General features: G+C 38.4%; 2 protein-coding genes across 4 annotated transcripts in view; one reads left to right on the top strand and one right to left on the bottom strand.

Moving 5' to 3' along the window:
• Positions 1-8069, top strand: part of slc26a1 (solute carrier family 26 member 1) — a 62491-nt gene extending 54422 nt beyond the window's left edge. For all 3 annotated transcript variants that reach the window (XM_073042868.1, XM_073042870.1, XM_073042869.1), the window contains 2 exons: positions 471-1155; positions 4841-8069. In XM_073042868.1, the coding sequence (XP_072898969.1) occupies positions 520-1155; positions 4841-6367 (2163 nt within the window). In that variant the 5' untranslated portion in view covers positions 471-519 and the 3' untranslated portion in view covers positions 6368-8069. The remainder of the gene's footprint in view (positions 1-470; positions 1156-4840) is intronic.
• The window catches only part of idua (alpha-L-iduronidase), a 229322-nt gene that overhangs the window by 208960 nt on the left and 612 nt on the right, over positions 1-19750 (bottom strand). The window contains exon 2 of the mRNA XM_073042871.1: positions 12167-12307. Coding sequence (XP_072898972.1) covers positions 12167-12307 — 141 coding nt within the window. The remainder of the gene's footprint in view (positions 1-12166; positions 12308-19750) is intronic.

Here is a 19750-nt window from a genome sequence, read left to right as displayed (position 1 = left end):
CTAAATAAGCATTTCCTTGATTTTTGAAAAAGGATAGCAAAAGAAGTTCAACTAATTATTATTGATTTAATGACTTTGAAGTATATGATACTCGCCATAATTTTGAATTGTCCGCATTTATTTTATAGCTCAGCATTTTTCACATCTACAGGATTTAGTGGCAGAAACATTTACTTATTACAGTGCTCAATTAATTTACTCTAGCCCACATAGCTTTCTTCCCTACTTCACTTTTTGTCCCTAGACAAAATCTAGTTTACATTGAATGAATAGCATTATCACAGTATTGCAAAATTTGCATGTTTATCTTAGTAACCCACAATTATAATCCAGACATAAATTAATACCTGTCTGATCCAGAATATTTACATCGTATAAAAGTCACCGGAGTGAAACAATGCTAAGTTGGTGTACTGCAGAAGCAAAGATTTTACATGCTGTGTGAAGTATATTTTGCTTTTGAATTGCAGAACTTTAGACCTACTTATCTCTCATACTCTACGGGAACGGCTGAAAAGAATGGAAAACGACGAGCAATTGACTAAAAGGGATCTTCATTTAGAATCTCAAATACGGATTGAACGGACAGTAAAAGCAAAATCTGACGTGAAGAAAACAATTGTAAAGAAGTTGCAAGAAAGTTGCTCATGTTCATCAGATAAACTTAAAAACCTAATAACTGGTTTCTTCCCTGTTCTCTACTGGCTCCCAAGATATAAGTTAAAAGAATGGATTTTAGGTGATACCATTTCTGGTATCCTTGTTGCTGTTGTCATAGTTCCTCAGGCAATAGCATATGCATTACTTGCTGGCTTAGAAACCAGCGCTAGTTTGTATACATCCTTTTTCTCCTGCATTATTTATTTCTTGATGGGTACCTCACGCCATATTTCAGTCGGCATTTTCAGCTTAATATGCCTCATTGTGGGGCAGGTGGTGGATCGGGAGCTTCTTTTGGCTGGATTCGAAGTCGATGAGGACAGCAAAGTGATGCCATTAGGAATGAGCAATGCAAACAACTGGAACATCACTAGTGACTATGCATCCATGAAAATGAACGTCACCCTTCCTGGACTGCTGGGCTTTGAATGCGATAAAAAATGTTATGCTGTCAGTGTTTCGGCTGCTCTAACATTTATGTGTGGCATTTATCAGGTAAGACTTTAATTGTAAAGCCTAATGCTGTCTTTTCATAACTTCAAACATCATAGGTGCAAAGTGAATAATTTTGGCACCTAAAATGACATTATATTTTAGGAATAATTCAAGAAGTTCTCCTTTTTAGGATTTCAGGATTCACCTCAATGATATGGCAAGTTTCCATGAGAGTGTAAAATATAGCAAATTGAGTAATCTCCATTAAAGAAATATCACAAAAGTCAAATGATTATATTTATCAGTTGCCACAATTTTTTTTCATATACATATTGGCCTTCAATATTCAACACTTCAAATTGATTATTTAGTTAGCACCTGGAATCCAGATCAGAGTAGAAATAAAGTCAAGGGAGAACACAGCAGTTATGAACATGGGAAGATTTATTTTAGTTGTTTTTAACACTGAAAGATAAAGCCCTGTTGAGATAAAGACAAATTTGCAATTCTGTAGAAAAGTATAAGGTATGATCATCTTGCATAATTGGTAAAAACATATGTCAATGTTAAATTAACAGATTGAGCAAAAGCTGCTAATCATTATAACGATTCTGTAAATTCATGCAACTTCAGAAAATCTCAGATGCCACACTAAATAGCTTAGGACTGATAAAGTATTTCTTGCAATTGATTGGGTTGCAAGCCTTATTTTAATGATTTATTTATTCATATTCAATTCTTTAGTTTGTTAAAGAACAACAAAGTGATCTTAGATTACAAACCCGAAGATCACTGAAGGTGGCAACACATGTAGATAGTGTGCTGACGACAACATAGGAGACTCTTGCCTTATTAACTGGAGTGCAAGTACAGAGCAGTCTTAGTACAACGTTAGTGACACCATTGCTGTCAGCCTGTGTGCAGTTTTGGTCACCATATTGATTAGGAGATGGCATGGATCCCATAGGCTAAATGGCCTCCTTGTTGTAAAAAGCAACCACTCCAAGGAATATAGAATGTTATGAAGCAATTCGATTAAGGTTTTTAAAGTATAAGGGGTGATTGACAAGATACATAAAAAGAAACTATTTCTAGTAATTCTGTCCTCCTAGTCTTAATCCCCTCTTCTAAAAATTAGAGCCAGAGCTTCTGAATTGAAGTTAAGAAACACTTCTAAATGAAGACAGGTGGAAATTACAAATGTGCTTCTGCAGACAGCAATTAATACTAGATAAGTTGATTGAGCAGAGGCAGGCACTCCGAACAGTATCACAGTTCTACTACAATCTTACTAAATGGCAGAACAGTATTCCAGCAGCAAACTATTCAAATTACCCAATTAAGTGCAGAAATAGTAGGAAAAAAGGGTAGTTATCATTTTGGATCTTTGAGCTTGGAATTTAAGAGACATAATTAAACTATGAATAAAGTTGTAGTTTTCCTGCCATCTTGTGATTTATGTGATGATGTGCCCAGTAAAATGGATTCCAATTAACTGGACACATCAGGACCAGTACATTTTGGCCCAATTAGCTGAAGTTTCATGAAAATAGTTACAAAGGTATAAAGAGACCAACTACCATTTAACTGAGTAACAAATTATGTATTTAAATGAAATACAGACAAATTAGAACACTACCAATACTACTACAATCCTATAAAACTACGTATTGGGTTGTAATAGTTATCGACGGAGGAATTCATCCACTGTATGTTGTCATGTTCTTTAGATTGACTGCAAATGAATAAAACCAGTGCAGACACCCACTGTAGATAATGGACTGCCTTCACATAACTTTTTCAACAATTGCATTCTCCAAATCTTCATTTTCATTGTAACCTTCAAGATGATTGTCAACACCTTCAAATTCTTCAGTTCCTAGTAATGAAATCATTTCATTTTCACACAAGACCATTTCTGGCATCTCCAAGCCTGAATGCTTGAGACTGCAGAGAGTGAAACAGTTCGGAATTGTCTTACTGCTTATTTCTCGCCAACTATCAGTGACAAAAATTACTGTTTTTGAACGCAAACACACACAAGTGACGCTATTTAAAAACTGAACACTCTAAGTAGTCTAACAGCCATGCAAGTCCACATGACTGATGCCCATTACAAATTATTTGGCAATAGTCTCCAGAGTCCCAAATAACCGAACAGAATCCTGTCAATTTTCTCAATTAGATCTTGCTCATTAAGAGTTGCCCTAAATGAACAGCTGCCCTGTTTAACCGATGGCCCATTTAACCAAAGTCCACTATATTACTCAATAGAACAATAGCTGAGAAGCTTGGTGGCAGTGTTTCTCAGCCATTCAACACAGTATGGCTGGGGGCCATGAAAGAGAGCTATCTAGGTATAATCTAAACTTTGCATTACAATTGTTTTGTGGTGTCTAATTACTGATTGATAGCAATATCCCTATTGCTTTCCATTCTTCTGTGGATAACATCTTAAGACTAACAGGGCTGGACTGGATATCGCTAGTGTCTGTTGGATAGCAGCATTAGTGGTACTTGGACTGTTCAGCTGCATCCGGGGCACAAATTCAGTAATGGTGATGGGATATCGGTTGTTGACCAAACACTCAATCATTTTCCCAGTTTTAAAAATATACAAATTTTATAACCAGCAAAATAAACTGGCTGAAAACTGGGCATTGGGATGATAGGTAAAACTGATCAGCCACCAGCACTCTGGTTGAAGAGGCTTGTAAACTGTTGCATTCTATATTTACATCCTGGGCTCAATCATCATTAAGAGATGATATTCTTGAATTGTTTATTTCTTGTTAACTTGTTTGAAGATTGACAAAAAGCTTTGAGCTGATCTGTTGGTTGTGATGGTCACTTACCTATGTCCACAGCTTGCAACTTTCATTGCCCAGCTTACAGATATTCTTGTGTATAGCTTGTCACCGTTTTCTTGACTGTACATCTGATTTACATTGCTCCTGACGTGGCCTTCTATGCTCCTGACTATATCAGAGTTGCCCCTGATAATGGTATCTAAGGGTTGTGTAGGAACTTCAGATTTTCTGTTCCTTTTGATACTCCACGGCACTTCACGAGTGAAGAGCCTACAGCTATCAAAATGTTCCAAATTTATCCCATTGCATGCAAGTGCCACATGCCACATGATGAAGAGAGAACTTTACTTCAGAAGAACAAAATTTAATGACAAATCCATGGACAACAGGTTGATTGGTGAGGGGGAGATTAAGTACTGATGTTTAATCTTGCACACCTACCATCTGTTAGCGAGATAATCAAAAAGAGGGAAGGAAACAAGTGAGATGGAGCTAGTTGGGGGGGGAGAAGAGAGGAGAGCAGAGATGGGATACAATGCAAATTCAGGATCTCCGCCCAAACATCAACTGTTTGCAAGCAGAAATACTATTTCTGTTTATCATAGCCCTACAGTAAGTGACAGTGTGACTGACACAGGCTGACTCATGGTGCTTTATGGCACAGAAACAAACAGGCGTTTTCAGCCCCAATTTGTACATTCTGACCAAGTTGTCCACCTGAGCTAATCCCATTTGCTTGCATTTGTGCATATTCCTCCAAACCTTTCCTATCCATGCAACTGTGTAATTGTCTTTTAAATGATCAAAGTATTCCTTATGATGCCAGTAAATCATCAAGGATATTTCATGGATGTGGGAAAAAAATCTTTTTATTGGTGGCATAGGTATTTGATTTTATATTTATGTTTTTTCTCATTCTTTGTTTCTTATTCCAGTTACTGATGGCAGTTTTCCACCTTGGATTTGTATCCAAGTATCTATCTGAGCCCTTGCTTGATGGATTTGCAACTGGTGCCTCAATTACCATTGTAACAATGCAAGTCAAGTATCTCATTGGAGTAAAACTACCACGTAGCCATGGACCTGGTAGCGTTGTTGTAACTTGGATAAACATTTTTAAGAACATTCATAAAACCAATCTCTGTGATTTGATAACAACTGCCATTTGCATGCCTTTGTTGATTACCTCCAAAGAATTAGGAGAAAGATACAAGGATAAGCTTAAGTTTCCCTTCCCAATGGAACTGACAATTGTAGTCATAGCTACATTGATATCTCATTTTGTAAATCTAAATGAATTGTATGGTTCAAGCATCACTGGTCCAATCCCCACTGGTTTCTTACCTCCTAAAGTTCCAAGTTTATATCTTTTACCAAGAGTTGCTATTGACGCTATAACACTTGCAATCATCAGCTTTGCCTTCACAATCTCACTGGCCGAGTTGTTTGCAAAGAAGCACGGATACACAATTCATGCCAATCAAGAGACTTACGCTCTTGGATTCTGTAATGTAATACAATCATTTTTTCATTCATACGCTTCCAGTGCAACTTTGGTTAAAACACTTGTTAAAGATTCCAGTGGGTGTCAGACTCAACTGTCTAGTCTTGTCAGTGCTGTGCTGGTATTGATGTTACTTCTTTTCTTAGCTCCTGTATTCTATTCTTTGCAGAAGTGTGTGCTGGCAAGCATCATTATAGTCAGCCTAAGGGGAGCTCTCATGAAATTTCGTGACCTGCCAAAGTTATGGAAAATGAGCAAAATTGACACTGTGGTCTGGTGGGTCACTATGTTGTCTGTAGTTTTAATAAGCACTGAACTAGGGCTTTTCACAGGGGTAACATTTTCAATTTTGTGCGTCATTGTTCGCACCCAACTACCCAGGACAGCTTTGTTAGGTCGAATGCAGGATTCAACTCTGTATGAAGATCAGTCAGAGTATAATAATCTCACATCTGTTCCCCAAATAAAAATCTTTCGGTTTGAAGCTGCCCTGTACTATGCCAATAAAGATTACTTCCTAGATAGCCTAATGAAGAAGGTTGGTCTGAATCCTGCTTTGGAAATTGCAAAACAGAAAAAGGCAGAAAGCAAACGAAATGAAAAAAAGAAAGCAGGGAAAACATTCAGTGGTAACATCAACCAAGAACAATCTGTTGTTATCAAGGAAATGATTCCTAAAATTTATAACTTTCACACAATTATTCTAGATTGTTCCACCATACAATTCTTGGATACCGTTGGTATTAATACAATGAAGATGGTTCTGCAGGATTACAATGATATTGGTATCAGAATCCTCCTGGCCAGATGCAATCCTTCAGTGATCGATTCACTGAGTCGGGGAGAGTACTTTGGAGAAAACTGTAAGGAGATGAACACTTTGCTTTTCTATAGTGTGCATGCAGCTGTTCAGTATGCTGAAGCCCAATGGTCTGAGTCAGGTAATTCCACTCTCTAAGTACATTCTGTTGCCAAGTATTGACCATGCACTATGGAAACAGCAAAATGTGTCCTTTTTAAAGGACTTGTTATTCCAAGCTATGGATCACAGCAAATTTTAATCAGTTCTGATGTTATATTCCACTGGATATGGCACAGAAAGCTAATTTACCACATTGTGGTCAAATAGATTGCAAAAATCCTTATTTTGATTTGACTCTGATTTATATGGGTGATGAAATTTTATAACACAATTACTATTCCTTGGTGAACAAGGGAGGAAAAAAGGAGGGGGGCATCTTTGATGGAATTAATCTTTTACACAAAGATGAAAGTATTTACCTAAAGAATAGGCATGAGTAAATACATTCATAATGGAAGAATAAAATGTTACTTTTTAAACATAATTTATCAGTAGTGACCACATGAGTAAAGACCATTGTTTTCCCCATGTTAAAATGTCCTATGTTAATAGTTCAATTAGTTTATGTGAACAGAGCAGAATTATTAAACTGCACACAATTCTTTCAAATTCTGTTGACACTGGCTTAAGGTGCCAAGCCATGTTCAATGGATATAATTATTTTCCTGCTATAACAGTTTAGATAGAAATGTTCTCTCAATATCGTACAGATAGGCACTGCTGACATTAATCTGGTATTGCTAATTTAAAGCATGGAACACCGAGGGCTTGCTCCTTTTACAGGAGAAAAGTCATCACTTTGCAAGTCCATTTGTGTGCCCTCACCACAATGTCAACAACAATGTCATGATTACAATTAGGTCCAAGTTATTTTTCTGCTTTTGTAGTAAATTGATAGTGGTTTGTCACAGTGTTATCCATAAATTTTATAAGCACTGAATTAGGTGTTTTTTTTTGCAAAGTAGCATTTGTGGATATGTGCATCATAATTCAGAATCAAGTACTAGAATAGCTTCATCAGGATTGGAGCTAAAGAAAAGATACCTTTCCCCAAGCTCTTTGAACCAACTATCTTACACTGTGCATTATGAAACAACAGTATCTGGTAGATTTAATGAAAATATTTCTAAATATATATATGATTGAGGATTATATCCCCTAATGACAAAATTCTGAGCTTGTGAAAATGAGTGACTTGAACTAATCAACTTGAAATATAAATAAATTAAGACTTACTATTTATAATTCTGGTATTTCATTTGTTTTTATTTTATTCTAACATTGCTTTGTTACTATATCATGGACCAATAATTTCGGAAGTAGTCTGTGCTTTCCAACATTCTGGTCACCAGCTGTGGACTTCAGCTTGAATTGTGTCCATAAGTGAAGCTAATTAGTTGTCTGAACAAATTTCAACAGACTACAAAACAGAATAATTCTAATTAAAATTCAAATTGTTGCTTACTTACAGTCCTGCTGTTGTACTGAAGTGACCTCTGCTTAAGGGTATCTTTTGGGCAAAAGGGTTAATGGGTTCCAATATGTATTAAATAATTGAAACTGCACTTATCTATAATATTATCATGAGATTACAAATAAGTCATCAAAATATTAATATCTTGTAAACTGTATTTAAGTCATATCATTTGCCGCATGTATTAATTCTGTATACATTATAGAAATTATTCCATATCTGTACTTGAAACATACAACTAATAAATTAGGAATTAAAGAATTGTATATACAAAAGCCCGTTTTTGATTCAAATAAAACACTGGACAACTTGTGCTTTAATCAATCTCAGTGGCCTTGAACTTCAGTCCTGTGGCAATGTTACTTCCTTAACAAAGACCTATTTCCAGTCTGCAATGCAACTATAACCAGGTCTAGGTTAAACTACCCAAGTGCAAAAATTAAATTTGTTATTTATGGTTACCATTCAACGATAATATGAATTATTGGCAGGCACTTAGCAGTATTGCCCAGAAATCAGACCACTTTGTTTCATGAAGTGATACTTGCTGGTGAGTTTCAAAATTAGGCTTCCACATCTTCTCAACTCTGCTATTTTCAGGAATTTTCAGGGACATGTTGAGAACCCAATCCATTGAGGCCCATTAAAATATTTCATTCTGTCCATGTCTCCAACAAGCACTTTGATCCGTCACTTCCAAGTCCAGACCCTGACTTTGCGTCAACGCCATCATACTCAGACCTCAATCTTCAACAATTGGCCCCACTGTGCCCCCCAATCCTGACTCTAGTCTACTTCTGCATGCTCCACGGCACAGTAAAAAGAAACTGAGCTGGAAGGGAATGCATGCTCCACAGGAAAATGTGCAACCCGACAACTTCAGCTCTGGGCACTGGTGAAGTTTGCCTTTGTGAGGCTGTGACAGAAAAATCGTGTACCACTAACTTCAGAGATGAATTCTTACACCTAAAATGATTAAAAGAATTTCTGAAGACTAAACCATTGTCAGAAGTTGATTCATAAAATTCTGTCTGTAAAATGTGGAAATTAAACTACAACACCCCATTTTCTGCACAGCAGTTTAAACGTTCATCCTGAAAAATACTGATATAAAGCTCAATATGGACACACAGCTGGAAGACAGAGTCATAAGCCACAGAAATAGGGTCTTCAGCCTAACCTGTCCATGGCAACCACCATTAAACCCAATACAAATTTTTCTTCATGTATTTACTATACACTAAGGACAATTTTTAAATAACTAATTTACTGACCAGCTGCCATACCTTTCAGGTTCAGGATTCAAGATTGTTTAATGTCATTTTTCAATACGAGTGCAAAGGGAAATGACATGATCATTACTCCAGATCCGATGCAGCATAAAAATGCAATAAATATAAAGAACACAATAACTAAAAATTGATAAATCAGATGCGAGCGGAAACAGAAGTACAAGGTGGATGTGAACACAGGAAGAAATTTAGAGTGGTTTGTGAATTCTAAAAAAGGGATTTGGAGCTTGGGTGAATGTTTGCATTAATGATCATAATTTTGGAGTAATAGCCCTCAACGAGTCACTTTCAAATGGTTCAGCAAATTAGAATTAGTTAATTAAGTATCCAAGGGAATACCCGTTACAATTTAATTCACAACAATAAAAAAAACACTAATATAATACAAGATCCCAAAAAAGTCAATTGGAGCATTATCAAAGTGAAATTTGACTCAACCACAAAGAGAGATATTAGGAAAGAAAATCAAAGTCTTGGTCAGTTTTAAGGAACATCTTAAAAGAGAGGTAGAAAGGAACACATTTCAGAAATTATGTAGATCCAAGTTAGATTTAAAGTGCAGGCATGCAGAGATCTGTCCGGCTATAAAAGGCTGCAGAGAGTTGAAAATAGGTGGTGAGACAGATGGAGGATAAGTGAAAGTACAAAGGTACTTGAAGATAAGGATGATGCTTTTACTACATAAATGAGAAGTTGATAGAGGCCAAGGGCAGATTTGTGAGAGAAAGTTAGCAGCAGAAAAATAGAAAGAAACAGTTTCAAGTTGGGTTCTAGTTCAATAAGAAAGGAACAAAGCAAAATCAATGAGGGGCTTTTCAGCTAACTGTGTTGAACACTGCATTTGTATTGAGGAAAAAAAAGACAAGCAATACTTTCCTAGAGTTAAGTTTGTTATCTGTCAAAAAGAGTTTTTGAAAAGTTACACACAACAAAAAGTAAAACATGAATAAATAGTAAAATTCAAATACTATACTGCCTATTTTTCTGTTATAAATATTTATTCCACTAGTCTAATGACTATTTTTATATAGTTGAACTTCTGTTCTTTAATAATTAAAGTCTCATCCAAAACTAACACTGCCTCCTGCTGTTTCACAGTAATTCTACAAAATACTGTATAGGAAATATTAACATCCTAAAGCTGAGGTGCATTCCACAATTACCAATGATGCCCAATTTCATGAGGCTTGAGTTAGTTTATTTCACATTTCCAGCATATACAGTGTTCTGCATGCATTGGAAAGAAGAAATTGCATTATGAAATATTTAAATACGTTTCAAGTTAGGTCATATAACACCAGGTAATTCCATAAACTGTAACTTTCTACTGTCAAGCAAAATTCACATTTGACTTTTAAACAAAATATTAACAATAAATAATGTCTGATATCTTTGGCTATACTTCTGATGTCTGCTACAGACATTCCTCCTCCCCCTCACACTGGGTTCATCAAGACCAGCTAATCTGAAATTGGAGATCTGACCTACCTCACTACAAGTCACTTCTGTGCATGCTCATTCTTGGAATGCTTGATCAGGCTCACCTCTACATCTTGGTTATTTTGCATAATCTGTGTTTCTTTGCATTGCGACAGTCTTGAAACACACAGCTACCTTTCTACATACAAGCCAGGTAAGTGTGTTATAGTGATATAAGTCAGCCATGGCTACTACTCAGTAAATTCCAGGCATTTAACCTGGGTATGTAATAATATTTATTTACTCCAAAGGTATTCCCACAGTCATCTTTCCCCTACTATTATCACACAAAGACCAAGAGGAGATGACTGGAATTCTTCAAAGGTATTCATTTAAATGCTTACCTCTATATTGGTGTCTAGCTCAAATGCATCCTTTGCCCATATGCTCTCAGCAAGATTTTCCAAATTCAATAGAAGGATCATTAAAATTAATGTCAGTGCCCTCTACAAGACAACAACCCCAGTAGTTACAAACTCAAATACAGTTTATTGTTGTTCAACTATACACCCGTACACCACCAAATGAAAAAAATGTTCCTTCAGAGCAAGGTGCATAACACAGTCCATATAACTCATAACAATACAAAGTTATATTACCAAAAATAAATTAACAAATAATAAGGTGCATATATGATACAAGTTATAAACAGTAAAATGCTATTGGTGCTTCATGTGTGATGAAACCTGATGCTGGCAGGGAGTTCGGGGGGGCGGGGGGGGAATGCTGTTTCCATCCTAACAGTTCTTATACAGTACCTCCTGCCTAACGTTAGAGGGTCAAAGAGATTGTTGAACAGGTGGAAGACATCATTGACAATGCTGAGGGCCCTGCGTACGCAGCGCTCCTGACAGATTTCTCTGATGAGTAGAAGAATGACCCCGATGATCCTCTCAGCAGTCCTCGCAATCCTTTGGAGGGGCTTACGGTCGGGGGTCTTGCCAGACAGGGATGCAGCTGATCAGGACACTCTTGATGGTACTCTTATAAAAAGTAGTAAAAATGGGGGTGGGGGAGGGAGTTGAAAGATCCTCTCTCATCTCAATCTCCTCAGGAAGTTGGGACACTGCTGTGCTTTCTTGACTAAATAGGTTGTTAGATCTGCTGGGCAGGCCACCATATCCGCATGCCCAATATGAGAGTTTAGCAGATGGACTGACAAAAGGATCTCAAACGTGATCAATGCAACACCCCCACTGAAGCTTGCTTGGCTTTTGACTATTGGAAGCAGATTTCGGTTGCTATGGAGATTCTCAAGCCATGCAACAGAAACACAGTATAATCTATTTGATAAATTACCCACCCTGATAGGCTTTTCCTGATATTTCCATATTGTCACCATCAGACATTTCATCACAGACTCTGAGGGAGCACTGAAGAAGAAGTCTGCACACCTATAATTCATTTATCACCAATACCACCTCCCTAACCCAACTATGAATTAATGTGGATAAATTCATGCTTTTCACAATAATCTGCCTCAGTAACAAACCTATCACATCTCATGGAAAAGTAACCAACCCAAAAGAATATTTTATAACCTTGGGTTAATAATGTGTTATACCTAAAGAAGCGAGTACTACATTATTTAGGAAATTTTTAATGCATATTTGTGCAAATACATTAAGGTATATAATTTTGCAGACTTACCGGATTGAGATTAATTCTAATAGCCAATGGATTCGAACTTGTTCAATACCATTGTGAGGTACTGAGGCAACATATGCAAGGTTCAGTTCTTGGTCTTTACTTAAGTCAAACAGGTCTGCTCTGTTGTGTGGAAGAGGAGGGCTGTGATGATGTATAAAACAAAAATAAGCAAATATAGTCAATGTAAGTAATTAAAATGCATTAAGTGTCTTTTTTAAAGAACAAAGCAATCCAAACACAAATAAGAAATATATGCAAGGTTTAAAGGAGTAGTATATTCTAAAAGCATGGAATAGAATTACAGAATTAAAGGACTAAAAAGTGTCATTATCATTCAAAATTACAACATCTAAAGGAATTAGTGACAAGATGTTGACGCTGTAATAAATCTCTCTTTCTCTCTGTCTCTCTCCCCTCCTTCCCCCTTTGAGGGGTATAGCATAACTAAAGGCCATTAATTAGATGATTACCAGGAGACAGCCAGAGTGGTGAGACTGAGGCTACATCCACACTAGACCGGATAATTTTGAAAACACCGGTTTCGCGTAAAAACGATAGGCATCCACACTAAGCGTTTTTGAAAATACTTCTATCCACATTAAAATGGATATTTCGGTGAATCTCCTCCTACTGCGCATGCGCAGGACACATCTACTGAAAACAAGCGACATATTTGGTGTCGAATCTTGTCGCGAAAGACTTGCTGCACATTTGTCCAGTTACAGACTAGAAAAACTTAAACGACTGACAGCTGTTGGCTCTCGTGCAGGAGGACTTAAAACTAAAAAAACAAATACTGGAGTGTATGGAGGCAACTGACCTAGGGAGTTCACGGACAGTATGACTCAGCTGACGACAAACATTGAAAAACTGACAAACTGTTGCATTAATAAAGCCCCTTGTTAAATATATAAAACATGTTTGCATCAGTATTATTTTGTATTTCCATACAATGTTATATTAGGCTGTTACACATCTATTGTCAGAAATGTACTTGCATAAATAGGTAAACCACCTTCATACAAGCAAGGACAGAGAACAGTGCAAAGTGAGTATACTTATTTATTCAGTAAGTTATGGGTCAAAGTATTTGGTGAGTACATTTCTAACTCTTCTAGCTTCAGTCTCGTTGCCATCTGTTCTGAAATTGTTGGGTTGCGTTCAAGAAAACAATGAAATAGCGCGCTGCCGTCACCATCTGTTCCGGCATGTCATGACAGCGTTTTTAGATTTCTCCGGTTACCCCGTCCACACTGATCCAGCCAATCCGGCGTTTTCAAATTTATACACTCTGGAGAGCATTTCTGAAAATCTCCATTTTCGGGGGAGGAAAACGCCGTTTCAGTGAGGACGAAGAGAAAAAGCTTCGGTTACGGATTTATCCGGTGTAGTGTGGATGTAGCCTGAGGCACTGGCTTGCAAAGGAAGTAATTTAACTTAATAGTGTAGATTACGGTAATTTAAGAAGCCCATGACTGGGTGAAGGAAACAGTGGGTTACACTGGTACATTTAAATAAGATAAGGCATGAATGGTGACTGAACACTGGTAATGGCTAAGTAACACACACAAAATGCTGGAGGAACTCAGAAGGCCAGGCAGCATCAATGGAGAAGTGTACAGTCGACATTTCAGGTCGAGACCCTTCAGCAGGACTGGAGAAAAAAAAAACGATGAGGAGTTGGGGCTGGAGTCCAGTCCCGCTGAAGTGTCTCAACCTGAAATGTCGACTGTACTCTTTTCCATAAATGCTGCCTGGCCTGCTGAGTTCCTCCAGCATTTTGTGTGTGTTGCTTGAACTTCCAGCAATGGCAGATTTTCTCTTGTTTGTGACTGCTAATGGCTAATTGGGCTCAAAGGGATCTGTCACAAATATACAATGTAACCTGCATTGTTAGAGCTAGCCAAAACTTTAACATTTTAAACCTTAAAGCAACTTAAAAAACAATAAGAGCATAAGACAATAAGACACAGGAACAGAATTAGGCCATTCAGCCCATCGAGTCTGCCCCACGTTTCCATCATGGGTGATCCCGGATCCCACTCAACCCCATACATCTGTCTTCTCGCCATATCCTTTGATGCTCTGACCGATCAGGAAATATTCAACTTCCACCTTAAACATACCCATGGACTTGGCCTCCACCGCAGTCTGTGGCAGAGCATTCCACAGATTTACTACTCTCTAGCTAAAAACATTCCTCCTTAACTCTGTTCTGAAAGGAAAACCCTCAATTTTGAGGCAGTGCCCTCTAGTTCTGGATACTCCCACTAGAGGGAACAACCTCTCCACATCCACCCTATCTAGTCCTTTCAACATTCAGCAGGTTTCAAAGAGATTCCTCCCCCCCCCCCATATTCTTATAAATTCCAGCAAGTACAGGCCCAAAGCTGCCTCGTGCTCCTCATGTTAACCCCTTCATTCCTGGAATCATTCTCTTGAACCTCCTCTGGACTCTCTCCAATGACAATACATCCTTTCTGAGATAAGGCGCCCAAAACTGTTGACAATACTCCAAGTGCATCCTGACTAGTGTCTCATAAAGGCTCAGCATTATCTTTCATTTATATTCTATTCCCCTTGAAATAAATGCCAACATTGCATTTGCCTTCTTTACCACAGACTTAATCTGTAAATTAACCTTCTGGGAGTCTTGCATGAGGATTCCTAAGTCCCTCTGCACCTCTGATGTTTAAACCTTCTCCCCATTTAGATAATAGTCTGCACTATTGTTCCTTTTACCAAAATGTATTATCATACATTTGCCAACACTGTATTCCATCTGCCACTTTTTTGCCCGTTCTTCCAATTTGTCTAGGTCCTGCTGCAATCGCATTGCTTCCTCAGCACTACCCTCCCCTCCACCTATCTTCATATCATCCACAAACTTTGCCACAAAGCCATCAATTGACAAACAATGTGAAAAGTAGCAGTCCCAATACTGACCACTGAGGAGCACCATTAGTCACTGGCAGCCAACCAGAAAAGGTCCCCTTTATTCCCACTCGCTGCCTCCTGCTTGTCAGCCATTCCTCTATCCATGCCAGTATCTTTCCTGTAATGCCGCAGGATTTTATCTTGTTAAACAGCCTCATGTGAGGCACCTTATCAAATGTCTTCTGAAAATCCAAGTAAATGACATCCACTGCCTCTCCTTTGTCCACACTGCTTATTATTTCTTTGAAGAACACCAATAGATTTGTCAGGCAAGATTTCCCTTTACAGAAAGCATGCTGACTTTGACTTATTTTATTATTAGTCTCCAAGTACCCAAAACCTCATCCTTAATAATAAATTCCAACACTTTCCAAACCACTGAGGTTCCGCTAACTGGCCTATAATTTCCTTTCTATTGCCCTCCTCCCTTCTTAAAGAGTGGAAGTGACATTTGCAGTCTTCCAGTCGTCCGGGACCATGCCAGAATCGAGTGATACTTGAAAAATTACAGCCGATGCATCTGTTATCTCTTCAGTAAGCTCTCTCAGGACTCTGGGATCTAGTCCACCTAGTCCAGGTGACTTACCCACCTTAAGACCTTTGAGTTTGCCTAGCACTGTTTCTATTACAGTAGCAATGGCACTTACTCCTCCATTAAGTTTATCTGCCAACTTTTCCACTGGTCCAATATCAACTCTCACCTCCCTTTTATTCATTATATAACTGACAAAACTTCTGGTATCCTGTTTTATATTACAGTATTGGCTAGTCTGCCCTCATATTTCATCTTTTCCTTCTGATAGCTTTTTAGTTGCCTTTTGTTGGATTTTAAAAGCTTCCCAATCATCCAACTTCCCACTCACTTTTGCTACCTTTCGTTGGCTTTTATGCAGTCTTTAACTTCCTTTGTCAGCTACGGTTGCCTACCCCTACTATTTGAGAACCACATTTCCTCTGCGAGACATATCTATCCTGTGCCTGGTGAACTATACCCAGAAACATCAGCCATCTCTGCTCTACCAGTATCCTCCTCCAATCCTCCTCTCTCATGCCTCTGTAATTCCCTTTATTCCACTGGTATACTGATACAAGTAAGGAGAGAAAAGCTGAAATATGAAGGTATGCTAGCTATTAATATGAAAGAGGATATCAAAAAGTATTTTTCAAAGTAAGAGAGGCAAAAGTGGACATTGGACCACTGGAAAATGGGGACAAAAATGCTAGACAAACTGAATAAGTTTTTGCATCAGTCTTCACTGTAGAAGACACTAGTAGCATGCCAGAAATTCAAGTGTGTCAGTGGGCAGAAATAAGTATATTCAGTATGTACTTGCTTGGGAAGCTGAAAAGTCTGAAGATAGATAAATCAGCTGGATTAGATGGACTATGCCCCAGAATTTTGTTAGAGGAAATTGTGTAGGCATTAGTAGTGATGCTGTAAGAATTACTAGATTATGGAATGGTTCCAGAGGACTGAAAATTGCAAATGTAACTCCACTCTTTAAGAGACAGAAGAAATCATAGGTCAATTCGCTGGGAAGAGGTTGGAGTCTTATTAAGATTCAGGTTTTGGGATACTTGGGGGCATGTGATAAAATAGGCCAAAGTCAATGTGGTTTCCTTCAACGGAAATCTTGCCTAACTAATTTGATGGAATTCTTTGAGCATGAAGGAAGTTGACTTGGATTTTCAAAAGGTCACATGAGGCTGCTAGATAAGCCCCTATGGTATTGCAGAAAAGATATTAACACTGACAGAAGATTGTCTGAGTAGCAGAAGGCAAATAGTGGGAATAGAAGTTGCCTTTTCCGATTGGCTGCCAATGATTAGTGGTGTTCCTTCGGGGTCAGTGTCATGTCCCCTACATTTGATGTTATACGTTAATAGTATAGATGACAGAATTGATCGCTTTGTAGCCAAGTTTGTAGATGGACACAAAAATAAATGGAGGGGCAGGTAGTGTTGAGGAAGCGTGGAGTCTGCAGGACTTGGACAGATTAGAATTAGCAGAGAAGTGCCGGGAATAAAGGCATAGACTATTTTCTTAAACACAGAATGAATCCAGAAATCAGAGGTGCAAGGGGACTTTGGAGTCCTGCTGTATTCCCAAAAGATTAAACTTGCAGATTGAACCAGCAGTAATGAACGCAAATGCAAATATAAGCAAGGCTGCAATGCTGAGCCTTTATAATGCCACATTTGGAGGCGTGATGGTGGCTGTGATTGTTGAGGTTCAATTCCATGTGAGTGTGTTTCCAATAGGCACCATGTCTGAGGCTACTGTCTGGTTTTGTCATATTAGAATGTACGGGAACGGGAGGTAACCATTCTTCGTAAATTGAATGTATGCTGTTCATCTGGAAGAAATACCGGATTAATACCACCCATAAACCCGTAAGAAAGCTCAAATCACAGCTTGTGCAGGTGAAAACGATCTGGGACTCAGGACGGCTGCTGTTTACATGAGTCCCTGTGAATGCAGAGCCAGAGGAGATGCACAATGGACACCCACATCAAGGAGCACCAGAGGTGTATCTGTTCGGGTTACCCAGAGAAACTGGTGGTAGCAAAACATTGCATTTGCAATGGCCATAGGGTTAACTTTGACAGCACAAAACTACTGTGCTGCGCCAATGGCTTTTGGGACCGTCTGGTGAAGGAAGCCATTAAAATAAAATTATAGAGGAAAAGAATTTTAGCAAAGATGGTCTCTCTCTAAGTAAACAAGATGGGAGAGTGAAAACCTGATTGGATAAGTAGTAACCAATCAGGAGGGACGGACGACAGAGTATACATACCACGGGACTAGACATGCCCAGGCATCATCCCTGATGAAGATGGCAGAGTTTGTCATCAAAACGTCAGTTAACATCGATACCTGTACTCAGCTGGAAGCCTGAGAAGAGTTTATTCATGCATCACTTAAATTCCATCTGCCAATGTTCCTCCCAACTTTATAACTGATCTATATCCTGCTGTAGTCTTAGACAATGTCCCTAGCTAGCCACGACATTATTAATCCTTGCATCATCTGCTGACTTCCCAAATTCACATCTCAGTTGTTTATATTACAAACAGCAGAGCTCCTAGCATGAAGCCCTAACGTACATTATTCCTCATGAGAAAACCATCCTCCCATCACTACCCTGTACCTCCCAACACCAAAATAATTTTGGAACCAATTAGCCAGCTCTCCACTTGGATGTGCCTTAACCTTCGGAATAGGAAGGTCCATGTGGGACCTTGTCATATATCCAAATGAAGTCTACATAGACAACATCTGCCAATCTGCTTCCTTGGCCTCTTCTCTTCCTAATGGACTGCTAGTGCCCGTGCTTCATGACCAGAAGTGTGGGCTGAAAAATCTCTCTAGGGTACACAATTTTACGCATACTTTGACAAGAAAATGAACCTTCGAAGGAGGGTCATACACATTTCAGAGTTGCCTGAAAAAAAAACAATTGGTTAATCTACTTGGATTGTGCTCAAGAAATCTGAGGTGCACACTACATGGATAGGAGCATATTGGAGCCCCATAGTCATTAAAGGATCAGGGTATTGAACAGATGTGTCAATGGGAAGTTGAAAAATGTCCAGTACTAACTGTGAGTAAACAGGCACTCACATTAAATGAGATAGCAGAATAAAGACTGCTGAAGTTTCAGACATTTTCAAACTCACTCAAGAGACTTTTTAAATGTAATTTGACATTTTATTTAAAAATTGGAGAGTGCCAGTGGTGAAACATTTGAACCAAGAATGAATGCAGTTATATTTTATCATAGTTCTGCAAAAATACAGACACCAGCCAATTGAAAAGAAATCACTGGGATACAAGAGGCTCTGTAGATACTGGAAACCTTAAGCAACACACACTAAATGCTGGAGGAACTCAGCAAGTCAGGCATGATCTGGAGAGGGAAATAAACAGTTAAAACTTTGGGTCAAGACCCTAAATCAGGATTGGAAATGAAAGGGGCAGAAGCCAGAATATGAAGGTAGGGAGTACAAGCTGTTGCTAGATGAAGCCAGGTGAGTGGGGTGCAATGCAAGGCAACAAAGGAAAGACATATAAAAAATACCAGGAGACCCATCAATACAGGGTGTGGAATACAGTGTTCAGGGATAGGATTAGAACAGCAAAATGGAATGGCAACGAGGATAGATGGAAAAAAATACTGTGATATATAACCAAAGCAAACCAGAACAATTTCTGTAAAGAGATTAGAGCTCATAGAATTGAGGACTACATTACAATTGAAATTGCTTTTTTTGAATTGCCACATATACCAAGATATAGTGAAAAACAATTTTGCAAGACATTCATAAAATTCATTTCAAAACAAAATATACTGATATAGTACAAGGTAACTCAATAGTACACAGAAGTTACAGAGCATGTTCAGTGTAGGCAGACAGTTAGGTGCATTCAAGATCTTATGACAGTTGGATAGAAGCTAGTGGTATTTTCAAGATTTTGTTTAGGTGCCTCTTGGTGGTGAAGGAGGAGTTGATGGGATTGGACCATGAAGAGTGGTCCTCATGGATCACGTTGGAGAAGGCAGAAACATCAAAGTATGATATGTTGGATACAGATGCTGGTGGGGTGACAGGTGAGGTCAACGCGACCTATCACTGTCATTCCAG

Source organism: Hemitrygon akajei, chromosome 4 (genome assembly GCF_048418815.1).
Source record: "Hemitrygon akajei chromosome 4, sHemAka1.3, whole genome shotgun sequence".
Classification (NCBI taxonomy): Eukaryota; Metazoa; Chordata; class Chondrichthyes; order Myliobatiformes; family Dasyatidae; genus Hemitrygon; species Hemitrygon akajei.
This window is presented reverse-complemented; position numbering and strand designations above follow the sequence as displayed.